This window comes from Panthera uncia, chromosome C2 (assembly GCF_023721935.1).
Source record: "Panthera uncia isolate 11264 chromosome C2, Puncia_PCG_1.0, whole genome shotgun sequence".
Taxonomy (NCBI): Eukaryota; Metazoa; Chordata; class Mammalia; order Carnivora; family Felidae; genus Panthera; species Panthera uncia.
This window is the reverse complement of record NC_064810.1, coordinates 144,659,212-144,673,946: the sequence shown is the minus strand read 5'-3', so window position 1 is coordinate 144,673,946 and position 14,735 is coordinate 144,659,212. Positions and strand designations below refer to the sequence as shown.

The 14,735-nt window shown below is 49.5% G+C and overlaps 1 protein-coding gene across 2 annotated transcripts in view; it reads left to right on the top strand.

Moving 5' to 3' along the window:
* The first annotated feature begins 1,750 nt into the window (after positions 1-1,750).
* The window catches only part of OSBPL10 (oxysterol binding protein like 10), a 256,126-nt gene continuing 243,141 nt past the window's right edge, over positions 1,751-14,735 (top strand). Inside the window, exon 1 of one of the 2 annotated variants that reach the window (XM_049629890.1) lies at positions 1,751-2,483. In XM_049629890.1, coding sequence (XP_049485847.1) covers positions 2,200-2,483 — 284 coding nt within the window. In that variant the 5' untranslated portion in view covers positions 1,751-2,199. The remainder of the gene's footprint in view (positions 2,484-14,735) is intronic. The other variant, XM_049629891.1, reaches the window with a different exon arrangement.

Below are 14,735 nucleotides of genomic sequence, written 5' to 3'. Positions count from 1 at the left end.
TCTTCTCACTCCAGGATCCAAACTGAAGAGGGTCCTCTATCTGAGACACGCTAGTCGCCAGGTAGAAGGAAAAGAGAAAGACAGTTGAACCACATGACGGGGCTCTTGAAGCTTCCGCTCGGAAGTGGCATATACAGTATTACATGTGTCTACACTCCACTGGCCAAACTAGTTCCATGGCCAAGCCTGAGGTCAACGTGGAGGGAGGGTACTCTCATAGGATGACATGACAAACGTTTCGAACACATAAACAATCCCATCACATCCGGTATTACCACTTGGTCCCATTTTGCAGGTGAGAAAACTAAAGCTAGAAGAGGTCATGGATTGCAACTCAGATCTGTCTGGCTCCAGAGTCGGTCTTTTCTACCATGCAATCTCTGAGGGGGGTGGGGGGTGGGGGTGGTCTTTTATTTTATTTTTTTAAGTTTACTTCTTTATTTTGAGAAAGAAAGAGCACGAGTGAGGGAGGGGCAGAGAGAGGGAGAGAGAATCCTAAGCAGGCTCCGTGTTGTCAGCACAGAGCCCAACATGGGGACATGGGGATCGATGCCACCAACCATGAGATCACGACCTGAGCAGAAATCAAGAGTTGGATTCCTTCCTTTCTTTCTTTTCTTTCTTTCTTTCTTTCTTTCTTTCTTTCTTTCTTTCTTTCTTTTTCTTCTTTCCTTCTTTCTCTGTATAGGCACCTGGAATTGTAATTTATTCAGGGCACAACTACTTCTCATCAGCTTCAGAAGCTTCTCCATGAAGAGTTCTAGAGGTAAACCACCTTTGAAAGCTTTCTGCAAGGATATGAAGCTAGAGAGGGGGCAGGTTTGGGGAACTGTCCCCATGAGAGCTGACTCTATTTCACTCAGTAATTTTTTTTAACTATTGAATTATTTATCTGCTTTATGGGTTTGTAGATCCTTTAAACTGGATTGCCGATCAATCTATCACCCTTTGTTTTTGTTTTCGTGTGTGCGCGCGCGCGCGCGCGCGGTGCCTGAGCTCCTCAGAGCTATTTTTCTAGGTAATTTTAGAAACTTCCAGATTGCATTGGATATTTATACTCACAAAAATTATTAGTACGGTGGAGAAAGTGCGACTCCTCTACTTTCGCAAAACAGCAACGATTTTAGATTTAGAGACCAAGTTGCAGCTCAGTGTATCTTAGGGTGGGGGTGCAGGGAAGAAGTTACAGCGACCACAGAGAATACATACTTCACTGTGATTGTAAATATCGGTTGATTTCCCTCTGGGAAATCAAATCGCTAGTTTTGACTTGCCAGATTTATGTGTCCATCAGTGTGGGGATTAGGGTGAGGCAAGTGAAGCGCCCAGGGCACTCAATTTAAGAAGGCACTTGCAGGAACCTTAGAGTTTTCTTGCCCCACTCCAGTTCCTTCCCTGGTGTCCATGATGCATTTACCGTAACTCTGCAGCGTGAAAATACCCCGGGCAAGCTTACCTTGGGGACAGAATCACCTGTCCCCTACCAGGCACGCAGGAGAGCCTGGAAGACGTTCCTGCCCTATTAACTTCGCTCTGCCTGTAAGGCTCATTCCCAGGTTACTGTGTGCGTGTGTCTAGCCCGGGCTCGGCGGGAAAGGCAGAGAGAGGGACTGCGCGCTGGTGCCCGCGTTAGGCCGGGCGGGTCAATATCCGGGTGGATCGGGTGGGTGGGGCCGCCCCTCCCTCCAGGTCCCGAGGTGGGTTGGGGGTGGGGAGGAACGCGCGGAGATTCCCTTTCGCCCCTTCGGATCCGAGAGGGGGCGGCAGAAGGAACGCGAGGGTGACAGGGCGTACCCACCCTGCGGCTCGGCGCCCAGCAGCGCCCCCGGCCCCGAGCGGCCGCCAGGACCCGAAAGAAGAGGAAGAGGAACCACAGGAGGGCTCGCCGAACCGGCCACCCGCTCCGAACTTGCCGAGGAAACTAGTACGGAGGGAGGGGCCGGGGCCAGGGCCGCGGCAGGAGGAGGGGCGGCCGCAGCTGCATCCAGCCCCGTTGGCTTCCTTCCCAGCTCTCCTTCGCCTCCTCCTCTTCCTCCTGTATGAGTCAGGCATTTCCCGGGGATTTGGAGCAGCCACGCGCGGCCCGGGCGCCCGGAGCTATAGCAGCAGCAGCTGCCGCCGCCGCCGCCGCCGCGCCGGCAGCCCCAGCGCCGCGGCCGCCACCGCGGCGGGCACTCGCGTTCCGGGCGCGCACGGACCATGGAGAGGGCGGCCCAAGGCGCAGACGGCGGCGGGGGCAGCAACAGCAGCAGCAGCCGCAGCAGCAGCCGCGCCACCTCGGCTGGCTCCTCGCCGTCCTGCTCCCTGGCCGGCCGGGGTGTCGCCAGCCGGTCGGCGGTAGCCGGGCTCGGCGGCGGGGGCAGCCGCAGCAGCCCGGGCTCGGTGGCCGCTAGTCCGTCGGGAGGAGGCGGCCGCAGGAGGGAGCCGGCGCTCGAAGGCGTGCTCAGCAAATACACCAACCTCCTCCAGGGCTGGCAGAACAGGTAACGCGCCCGCCGCCAGCGCCACCGCGCGCCCCTCCCTTCGCGCCGCTCAGCTGTGTGTGTGTGTGTGTGTGTGTGTGTGTGTGTGTGTGTGTCTGTGTGTGTGTGTGTGTGTGTGTGCGCGCGCGCGCCACTGTGCCACCGGCCGATCGGGTGCTGCCTCTCCGAGTGCCCTTACTGCGTCCCAGCTCCTTTCCAGGTGGGGTGCCCGGGATGGGGCAGGCCGTGACCCCACCCCAGGACCGCACCGCAGTGGCGGAGAGGGAGGCGAGAGACCCGGTTTTCTTCGGCCCTGGCACCTGCAGGGACTGGAGTAGCAAAAGAGGGGCGCATTGGTCCCAGGGCCCTGCCTGCTAGCGTTTTCCCGCACTCCTGAAGAATGGCTGAGGAAGAGAGGCAGAGGGGGCGTGCTGTATGCCTGCAGGAAAAAGCGTTAATACCCCTGGTCCCATCACAACAATTCTCTTCGTAACATAGTTCATTTAAAACTTTAGTGTTTAAAACCACCACCACCACCATCACCATCACCAAACACCTACCACTTATTCTCGGTGCCTTCCGGAGCGCGCGCTACCTCCTGCCCAGTGGGTGGTTTGAGACCTCCAATCTCTGCAACAGAAGCTTAGTTATTTCTTTCCTTCTTTTTTTTTTTTTTTTTTTGAACACCCTCTCCCCTTTGGAAATGGACGGTTTGCTTTGTAAACTATTGTTATTAACCCCCGCCCATTTAGGTGCCTTTTGAAGTTCCCTGCTCACTCTGCCCTCACTGTTGGGAAACCCAGTATGGCCACGTGGGAGGATGGGGGTGTTAAGGGAAGGGCCCCCAGCTCACTTGTGTTGATGATGGTATGTGGGGCACAATGCAGAGGATAGTGAGGGGGACTTGGAAGGAGCAGATGTGGTGCTGCTGTTTACTTTTTTTTTTTTTTTTTTACTTTGTTTTTCAAAAACAAGCCAGAGGGAGATAGACGTTGTGGATGAGATCTTTTGTCCTGCCGTCTGTGGCCCTTGGATCTTAGGTCTTGGGATTTTTCAGGATGCTTGTGAAGTTTGAATCACACTCTGGGAACTCTTGCTTCTCTCTGCTGGTTAGACTGGATTACTTGGTCCTCTCTCCCTGCACATGGGATGGAAATGTTCAGGTTGCTTCCAGCTGAAACTTTGACCGGGCAGTTATTTACATGAAACTCAACTGGGAGGAAGACCACTTCCTAAATATGGAAACTATCAGAGAACTTTCTGAGTCACCTGGGTTTCCTGGGAGATCTGCTACTCTGTCAGTGGAAGTTGCGCTTTTAACTTTTGAATCCTTTTATTTCTCAAAATAGCCCTGGTGTCTGCTCTTGCCTCTTTTCCCCTTCAGGTTTTGAAAGCTGCAAAGGAATAGGTAGTGTGTGTAGGATGAGAGAGAGAGGAGATGATTCAATCCGATTTCAGTTCTTGGTAATTGTGCCTTGTTGGTGACAGCATCTGGTTTGTGTGTTGGGCAGTCCCTTTTAATGCTGTGCCCTCCCCCCCTCCCTCCCCAAGTAGCTTATGAGGCCAACAGAGATTTTACCCTGGATTACAGTCATTTCACTGGGGATGGTACTTTACCTGCAATGCACATTAAAGGATTTGTTCTTTCCGGCAGATTTAGTAGGAATTGGAGTAACTCATGCTTTTGTATGATCTTAAATCCACTGGGGTATGTAGGTTATGCCAGAGTGAGAAGAGGCAAAATTAATAATAATATAGTAATAATAATATTTACATGATTGCAGTCTTCATAGGTGAAATGTACTGTGTAATGTGTGAGATCTCATCTTTGTTGAGTTTGTTTAGTGTGGTCTATGCCGTCAGTGTTTATTCTTAGCATAGTAGACTGTAAGTTTACCGCTGACTCCAAAAGCATTATCTCTTTCTAGTGGTTCATGTCTCCGTGTTCAGGTCTGTGTTCCCCACATCCGTGTTCTCTCAGCTGTTGCCAAAGGTCCATTAGTGGTCTGGAGAGGATTTGTGGAGACTCAGTGGTTGCACATGTCTCCCTTGTCAAGGGGAGGTCTGGAACAGTAAGAAGGGAGAGAGGAGAAAGAGAGAAACTTTGACACTATATTCATGTGTTCATGAATGTATTTACTCGGAGACTATTTTATTGAGGAACTGCTATGTGTCAGGCACTTTTCTAAGACCTGGAGCTATTTCAGTGTGCAAAACGCACAGGCATCTGCACACGAAGTAGGGGAGGAGACTCAGAATTAAAAAGTACAAGTCCCTAGCTCCCTGGCCCAGGGGAATGCCTTGGTACCAACAGTGGGCGGCTTGATTCAAGTTACCTTCACTTTTGGATCTCATGGCATGTTCTTCTGCAGCACTTTTTTCTTTCTTTTATTATTTTTTTTAATGTTTATTTACTTTAAAGAGAGAGAGAGAGACAGAGCATGAGCAGGGGAGGGGCAGAGAGAGATGGAGACACAGAGTCGGAAGCAGGCTCCAGGCTCTGAGCTGTCAGCACACAGCCCGATGCTGGGCTTGAACCCACAAACTGCGAGATCAGGACCTGAGCCGAAGTCAGATGCCACCCAGGCACCCCTATTCACATTTTAATCTCAAGCACTGTGTTTTCGCTAGTCTTTTGGTTTTCGCACAGAGTGAACCAGGGAGAGAGTTGAAGCCTAAAAGCTTGGTGAGGCAGGCCGGTGCCAGGCCGCACGGTGCGTTGTAGTCCAGGGGAAGAATTTAAGGCTGCGTTCTGGTTGTCCAGAAGGATTTTAGGCTGAGAGGTGACACGGTCTGATTCGTGCTTTAAAAAGTTCACTCTGGGTACTCTTTGGAGATGAGAATTTCACAGCGTCCTATCAGGGAAACAGGCCAGTTGGGAGCTCCTCATGGTGGTCTGGGCCAGAGATGCTGGGGGCTTGCACTTGGGGGACGAGGAAAGTGGAGAGAAGGTACAGATTCGGAGTGGGGAGGTTAGAAGCTGCCGATGGGTTGGATGAGGTGAGAGAAAGAGGGGCCAAGGAGGACTCTTGTGTTTATAGCTCTGAGAGCCTGGGATGTTGAGGTGGAGGCGTCTTTTATGGAGATGAGGGTCACAGGGGACCCTCATGCTTGTGGGGAGGATGGGGGGCAGCCAGGAGTTATCTTTGGGGAACTCGTTTTTAGTTTGTAAGAAATGGGCCGTATGAACTCTTCCTTTGCCGGCACGAAGGCTAATTTTAGTCTCCAGCCCAGATGGAACTATTTTGGGTTTGCTGGGAATATCAAATGTTTGAGAACATAATTTCTTTTTCTTTGTTTTTTAATGTTTACTTATTTGTTTTTGAGAGAGAGAGAGAGAGAATACAAGTGGTGGAGGGCAGAGAGAGAGGGGGAGAGAGAATCCCAAGCAGGCTCTGCCCTATGAGCGCAGAGCCTGATGTGGGGCTCAAACCTACGGACCGTGAGATTATGACCAAGAGTCAGATGCTTCGCCAACTGAGCCACCCGGGCGCCCCGGGACAATAATTTCTAATTGGGTCTAGGAAGTGGTATTTCAACATTTGAGGGTCTTGATCGTCATTCACTTTTCGTTATCGAGAGAAAAGAAGACGTTGCAAATATGAAAGCAGCCTCCAATTTGTGTGTGTGTGTGGGTGTGTGTGTGTGTGTGTGTGAGTGAGTGTGATGGGTACGGTTGTGAGAACTCAGTAAAATATTAAAGGTTAAGTCTTGAGCAGGATAAGGAAGGTAAGTATCAGCCAAGGAAAACCCCAGGTGAGCAGTGGACATTTTATTTGGATCATAAGGGGAGTGTGGACTCTGGGCCGAACCCGGACATCAACGTTTAGCACACGTGTCACCTTGGGCCGGTTTCTTCATTGCTCTCGGCTTCCGTTTTCTCATCTGTTAAAGAGAGAAGAGATGTTACCCTTCTCATCCGTTCAGTGTGAAAATTAATTGAGGAGACTGGTCTATAAGCAGCTGAGAAAGGCGCAGGGCAAGATCTGGAGAAGTGGTAGCTATTATTGGATCTTCAATTTGCCCGTCTTAAATGGACCCTTTCTGGTTCATAAAGTTCTTGGTTTATTTTCTGAATCCTGTGGTTACCCCGGGGCTCCCATTAACATAATTATGCCAGAGTTCTTTGGAGAGGATATGTTCTGAAAGGATCCTTTTAAAACTTGGAACCCAGCAAATGTTTGCATCTCTACAGCAAGTGACTTGCTCCCCTCCTCCAGCCTCGAGGCCCTATCTCCCTCCCCCGCTTTATTTTTCTCCATCACCACCACCCTCTGACACACTCAATATTTTACTCTTGTCCCCCCCGCACAAGATGTCAACTCCCTGAGGACAGAGAATAGTTTCGTCTGCCATGTTCACTGCTGTATCTCCAGTGTCTAGAACGGGGTCTGGCGTATCATAAGGGGTCAGTAGATATAACTGAATAAATAAGAGAGTGAATGAAAGAGAAATGAAAGCAGGATTAATTTGTATTTATATAGCTACTATTGTTGTATTTCTTGGTTCTCTACCTGTTTATAGCCTTGTCCTCGAGTTGATATGTGTGTCATTTGCCCCGCCCTCTGCGACCATCAGTCTTTGTCTTCGGGGTCAGGGAGTCTGACTTACCTTGTGAAATGTCCACCTTGACTTAGGGCCCACGGCTGCCCAGCTAATGTGGGCCTTCAGTGGCCAGGTGTCCAGGACCTGCTTTCGACTTGATCTGCATGAATGCCCTGCTTTGAGAATGCAGTTTTTAGGCTCTGGCCCTGATTTCCCAGGGCTCAGGGGCTACTTGACTCATTTAAAAAAGTCAAGGAGGGAGCATATATTAACTTTTAAAACCGTACTGAATTAAAATGCATGCTTTTTGAGTACTCCACAGATTTTTAGAGGCAGTTGGTGATAACCAGGGTTAAAAAATCATGGCTCTGTGTTTTATGTTCTTGCCCACATGTACTTAGAAAGTATTCACACACCTTGCTGGCTGGTTTGCCAGAGTGTGAGTTTGCACACTCAAATCCTTTGGGGACACTGGATTTCTTCGTGGACGGCAACAATAAAGAGGTGGTTGCCTAGGTTACAAAATAGCATCTAATATTATTTATTCACGTATGGTTCAGAATATTTATGGAGCACCTGCCTGCGTTAACCACTCCCTGTAGGATGTGCTCTCCTCCTCTCTCTTTATTTCGTTTTTTTTTTTTTTTTTTTTTTTTTTTTTAAATTTATTTTTGGGACAGAGAGAGACATAGCATGAACGGGGGAGGGGCAGAGAGAGAGGGAGACACAGAATCGGAAACAGGCTCCAGGCTCCGAGCCATCAGCCCAGAGCCTGACGCGGGGCTCGAACTCACGGACCGTGAGATCGTGACCTGGCTGAAGTCGGATGCTTAACCGACTGCGCCACCCAGGCGCCCCTCCTCCTCTCTCTTTAAAATGTATGTGTATTTGATGAGATTTACGCCAAATGGTTACCATGGTTTTCCTTGGTTGGTGGGGTCGTGGGGGATATTATTTGTTCTTCTCTTTTTTCCTTTATTTATTTATTTTTTCCTGAGGTGAGCTTGCGTCCATTCTGCAGTTTGAAAAAGTTATATTGAGGGGGGAAAAAAAGCTTTTCCCATAATCTCGGAATAACTAGTTTTGGGGGGTAAACCTGAAGTCTAACGTACGTTCAGAAAAGTGCGTAACTCACACGCGTAATAGTTCAACGCATTTTCATGAGCGGGTCGTATCCAGATCAAGAAACAGCGGCCAGTCCCCTCCCGCCGTCACTCGCGGTCGCCTGCTGTTGATGTCCAGCACCTTAACATGAGGTAGGCCTCTTCCTGAATTTCCTATCGAACGGCATGATATAGTTCCAGGCTTCTTCTCTTAACATTACGTAATGTTCGTGAGCCCCCTCCGTGGTGCTGGGTCTAACCGTAGTCTGTGTGCACTGCTCTATTCCATCGTAGGAATATACTGAATACGTGGACGCTTCTCATAAACTTTTGAGTTTTTCCCAGTTTGGGGCCGTTACGAAAGCACTGCCATGAGTTCTGTGGAACATACATACGCATTTCTGTGCGTGTATACCTAGGAGTGAAATACTGGGTTACGCGACAGTATTTCCAACTGTCCAGCTTACGAAGAGAGTTTTTTCCTAGTGGTTGGATCTGCTAATATTCCCGCCAGGAGCGCTTGAGGGTTCTGGGTGCCCCGCGTCCTCATCTATACTCGATGTTGTCTGTTTGCATTTTAGCCAATCCGATGGGTGGCATCTGATTGTGGTTTGAATTTGCCTTTCCTTGATGACTACTGAAGGTTAGCATCTTTTTGTGTGCCTGTTGGCCATTTGGGTTTCACGTTTTGTCAGGTGTTACTGAAGTCCTTCGCTGTTTGTATCGTGGGACATCTGCTTTTTCATATTGACTTGTGAAAGAAAGTTCTTTATAGATTCTGGATAGGAGTTCGCCGATGGGTTGTGTGCACGTGGATACGGGCACTGCAAACAGAGAAAGCAGGCATCGTCACTCGTGGTTTGCCACGTCATCTCTTGGTATGCACAAATTTTAAATTTTAGCATAGTCACATATAAAAATTTTCCCCCTTGGGGCGCCTGGGTGGCGCAGTCGGTTAAGCGTCCGACTTCAGCCAGGTCACGATCTCGCGGTCCGTGAGTTCGAGCCCTGCGTCGGGCTCTGGGCTGATGGCTCGGAGCCTGGAGCCTATTTCCGATTCTGTGTCTCCCTCTCTCTCTGACCCTCCCCCGTTTATGCTCTGTCTCTCTCTGTCCCAAAAATAAATAAAAAACGTTGAAAAAAAAATTTAAAAAATTTTCCCCCTTTTATGATTAGTTCTTTTTGAGTGCTATTTAGGAAATCTTTGCTCACCCCATGGTAATAAGGATATTCTCTGATGTTTTCTTTCAAGAAAAGAAAAACTTTGGGGCACCTGGGTGGCTCAGTGGGTTAAGCGTCTGACTTCGGCTCAGGTCATGATCTGACCTGACCCAGAGTTTGTGGGTTCAAGCCCCGCATCAGGCTCTGTGCTGACAGCTCAGAGCCTGGAGCCTGCTTCAGATTCTGTCTCCCTCTCTCTGTCCCTCCCCCGCTCATGCTCTCTCCCTCTCTCCTCTCTCTCTCAAAAGTAGATAAGCATTAAAAAAAATGAAAAAAAAGGGGGGCGCCTGGGTGGCTCAGTCAGTTAAGCGTCCAACTTCAGCTCAGGTCGTGATCTCACGGTTTGTGAGTTTGAGCCCCGCGTTGGGCTCTGTGACGACAACTCTCTCCCTTCTCTTCCCCTGCTCACGCTCTGCCTCTCTCTGCCTCTCAAAAATAAATAAATGTTAAAAAAATTAAAAAAAAATAAAAAAATTAAAAAAAAAAGAGAAGAAAAACGTTTACTAATTTGATTACTTCTTAAAAGTTTGAAGTGATATCGGAGGAGTGTAGATATCTGGCAGAAACAATACTGCATTTTAGGCTCCTGGTCTGTGTTAGTTTTGGACGACTGTTAGAACAAATGACAGTAAACTTGGTAGCTCCCAACAACAGACATTTATGTTCTCATGGTTCTAGAGGCCAGAGTCTGAAATAGGTTTCCCTGGGCCCAAATCAAGGTCTTGGCAGGCCCAGGCTTTCACCAGACGCTCCAAGGGAAAGTTAATTTCTTGCTTCTTCCAGCTTCTGGTGGTTGTTGGCATTCCTTGGCTGGTACCTGCCTCACCCCAGTTTTTGCCTCGGTCTTCCCATTGCCTTCTCCTCTGTGTATATCAAGTCTCCCTCTGTCCCCGTCTTAGAAGGACCCCTGGGACTGCATTTAGGGCCCACCGAGATCATCCGGGACAATCTCCCCATTTAAAAACCCTTAAATTAGTCCTATCTGCTGCCTGCCCTGTAAGGTGACATTCCCAGGTTCCAGGAATTAGGACTTAGGAATTAGGACCTCGTGGGGGTAGGGGTATGGCACTCGCAGCCTCCATACAGTCATTATTCTGAAGTGGTTCTTAATCCCGCTGGCTCCCTTCCCCTCCACCTTTCCCACCTTCACTGGATGCCATGGGGACAGCCATCTCTGTCCTGAAAGGGTTGCTGTCCTGACTGAAAGTGGGCTGGTTAGGCAGGGTTGCTGGACTCATTCATCTCTGTCTACTAGACAGACCCCTTGGGCAAATGCAAGGTGGTGGGCCTTATTTTTGTGAGGGAAATTCTTTCTAGAGCCAGTGAGTAAACTTAATTTGCTTTCATGGGCAAATCAGACTTTCTTTGGGGTTTCTTTAAATACCCTTGAGCAATCAGTTTGGAAGTATACGTGTAATAATTCATGTTTTCTGTTTTGTCATCTGAATGAGTGACTCATTAGCCTGAGGACTTTTTTTTTTTTTTTTAAGGTATAATTAAATACAATAAAGCGCACAGGTCTCAGGCGTTCTGTTTGATGAATTTTGGCAATTGTTTACGCCATGTAACCACTCCTTTCAAAAGTACAGAACATTCTCTGATTCCCCCGGTTCTACCCCTCCCCCCACCCCAGATTTCCTTGTTCTTGCCAGTCAGTTCCCCGTCCCCTGCATTCTGTTTCTGATTTCTATCACCATGAATTAGTTTTGTCTGTTCTTGGGTTTTCGTATAGGTGGACCCATATAGGAGATCCTTTCTGGGTCTGGTTTATTTCAGTCAGCCTCGTGTTCTGAGATTCTGGGTGTTGCTGCATCTATCCGTAGATTATAATTTTGTTGTTGTTGTTGTTTAATATTACATCCTGTGGATATGCCACGGTTTATCCATTCACTTGTAGGTGGACATTTGGGTTTCCAGTTTTTTTAGCTGTTATCAATAAAGCTGCTATTTGTGTATAAGCTTTTTATTTTTTAGTATTTTTATCATTTAAAGGGTTTTTTATTTTTTATTTAAAAAAAATTTTTTTTTTTAACATTTTATTTATTTTTGAGACAGGGAGAGACAGAGCATGAACAGGGGAGGGTCAGAGAGAGGGAGACACAGAATCCGAAACAGGCTCCAGGCTCTGAGCTGTCAGCACAGAGCCCGACGCGGGGCTCAAACTCACAGACCGTGAGATCGTGACCTGAGCCGAAGTCGGATGCTTAACCGACTGAGCCACCCAGGCGCCCCTAAAGGGTTTTTTAAAAATGTTTATTTTTGAGAGAGAAAGAGAGAGAGAGCGAGAGCGAGAGAGAGAGAGAGAGAGAGCGAGCGAGCAAGTGGGGGTGGGGCAGAGAGACAGGGGGACAGAGGATCCAAATTCAAAGCGGGCTCCGTGCCGTCAGCATCAAGCCCGATGCAGGGTTCGAACTCATGAACGTTGAGATCATGACCTAAGCCCAAGGCGGACGCTTAACCGACTGAGTCACCCAGGCATTCCTGTGTATAAGTTTTTGCGTGGACACATGCTTTTATCTCTCTTGGGTACATGCTTGGGGATCGGGATCTCAGGGTCGTAGGATACGCGCGTGTAGAAACTCCCGAAGAGTTTTCCAGAGTGGCTGAGCCATTTCCCCACCAGCAGTATGTACCCGAGTGGACTGCCCCCAATGCCAGCCAGCTTCGGAGGGAGGCAGTGTGCAGGTGCACAGGCTGGTGACATGGCCAGACTTCCCTGCCTTTCTGGCTTGGCCTCTTTTTAGCTGCATGACCTTGGCAGGTCACTTGACTGTTTGGGCCCTGTTTTCCTCATCTGTGAAATGATATTAACCTTGGAGTATTGCTATGAGGCTGCTACAGACAGCAGGCCCGGCACAGCGGGTGGCACACAGTAGGGTCCTCAGCAGAAATGTGTCTACTTGGGAGTCTTGTATTTAAAAAAAAAAATTTAATGTTTATTTCTGAGAGAGAGAGAGAGAGAGAGGTGGGGTGGGGCAGTATGAGCAGGGGAGGGGCAGAGAGAGAGGGAGACACAGGATCGGAAGCAGCCTCCAGGCTCTGAGCTGCCAGCACAGAGCCCGATGTGGGGCACGAACCCACGAACTGCAAGATCATGACCCCAGCTGAAGTCAGACGCCTGAAGTCGGTCGCCTAACCTACTGAGCCACCCAGGCGCCCCGGAAGTCGTATGTTTTAGACCAGTGGGTAACTTTGTGGAACCGAGGGGCCAAGTTAGTGGTCATTTTAGACCCAGCCTTAGCAAATAGGCAGGTGTTTCTTAACCCTTCCTCCTGCATGAGGACCTAGGTGACAAGTTACTCGATTTGCAAAGTGGCTGACTGTCTCCATTTGCTGCTTTTAGCCTGCGGTTCCTCAAGAGTCTGCTCGAGTTGGACCGTTGTTTAAAAACTCTGGGAAAGAGAAGAGATACGGCTTTTGTGTCCCGAAAGGAGGCTTGAAACGATTGTGCCGGAAATGTGGGAGGCTGTTTGTAGCTCTGCCTGGCTCCTGCCTGATGTGATTTGGGGCCAGGCCAAGACAGAATTAAAGAGAAAACCATCCAGAATGTGATTTTTGATAACCCAGGCTGGATCGAATATGGTCACAGCCCAGAAGGAAAGTGCTTTATTTGTGTCTCGTGCAGTGACATCAATAATTACGATAAAATTAGGAAACATTATACAGTCTTGTTGCAAGCCTGTTCTTTGAAGGTCAGAGAAGGCATTTGAGCCTTGAATAACTTTTTCACGTTTTGCTGTCGTTTTTAGAGGGCTATTTCTGTTGTATGTGGTTTGGTCCCTTCCTATAAATGTGTTTTTATTAACGTTTATTTATTTATTTTGAGAGAGAGAGAGAGAGAGAGAGAGAGAGAGCAAACACAAGAGGGGGAGGGGGGCAGAGAAAGAATCCCAGGCAGGCTCCCCGTTGCCAGTGCAGAGCTCGCCGCGGGGCTCAAACTCACCAACTGTGAGTTCGTGACCAGAGCCGAAGACGGTTAACCGGCCGAGCCACCCAGGCGCCCCTTTTCCTATGAATGTTTTGATGAAAATGTAACCAGTTGAAAGGCAACCAACATCAGTTTTTAATACCTCTTTTCCAGGATGTGTTCGGCGTTCATCTGCAAAGTCGGGTCAGTGACCTCCCAGCGGAGGTGGGCGGGTGAGAGGGGACCCCGCCTAGGAAGCAGTCGAACCCACATTCTCCCACGGGTCCCGGGCCTTTTGGTTGTTACATAGTATCTGGACAGAATTGGGAAACTTTCCAAGTCCCGAGTGAGCCGGCAGCCTCAGCCCCCCGACGCGCTCCCCTTTGCTGGTGGGGTATTCACACCCCACGTGTTTGTTGAGCGCCTCTTGTGCCTGTGCCAAATGCAATGCCACGCGGGATGCCGAGGACACAGGAGCAACGCACACAGGCCATGTCTTGAGGAGCTGACAGCCTAAAACAGGGTTGAGCTAACTTTTTCTGTAGAGGGGCCAGGAAGTTAATATTTTGGGCATCCTGGGCTATCTCGAGTCTCCATGGCAACCCTGCAGCCCTCCCATGGTGAACAAGTGGGTACCCCTGTGCTCCAACAAAACTTTGTTTGCGAAAACAGGTGCAGGGCCGGAGTTAGCCTGTGGGATGTAGTTTGATCATCCCGGCTCTAAGATGACATCTAGACCCCTCCCTCTAGTAGTAGAGGCAGTCTAGGGTGGTGGCGGAGTACAGGTTTGTGGTCCAAGCGCCCTGGGCTCGAATCCTGCCTTGGGTGTTTCCTCCCAGCGTGACTTTGGGCAAGCTGGTTAACCTCTCTGGGCCTCTGTTTCTTTATCTGTAAAACGGGGGTGATACAGAGTCTGCGTCATAGGGTTGTTGGGATTGGCTGAGAAGCTGTGTGTGCAGGGCTCAGGACAGGGACTGGCACTCACTAGATGTGGCTGCTGCTTCGATACGGGACGGTGAGCGCTCCCATAAGGGAAGCACCTGGGAGTGAGAGCACGGGCTGTACCTGGGGGTGGAGGTAGGAGGGGCAGGTGAGCAAGACCTAGCATGTTGAGGAGCGATCCGTCATGCAGACAGGAGCCGGGGGGGTGGGGGGGAGGCTTCCCTGGAAGGAGGCTTCGTGAGTGCAAAGGTTTAGAACCGTGGAAGGGGGACATGGGTTTGTTGGGCTGCAGTGCAGGTTGTATGTGGGGTGTGGCCAGAGGCCTGGCCTTAAGGGCTACCGCAGGAGGGACCTCTTAAGCTGCTGAGACCCATCATACGCTCTCAGTGTTACCAGACAGGGAAGGAATAAGTTTGTGAGTCCGGGAATCATCAGACTTTACATGTATTATCCAGTTGAGTCCTTGAAGTGAGGTGGGGGTATTGCAGATCTGTCCGTTCTTTGCTTCTTCTATAGTCATGGAACCCCAGTTTGTTGCTGGATACGTAGTTGTCC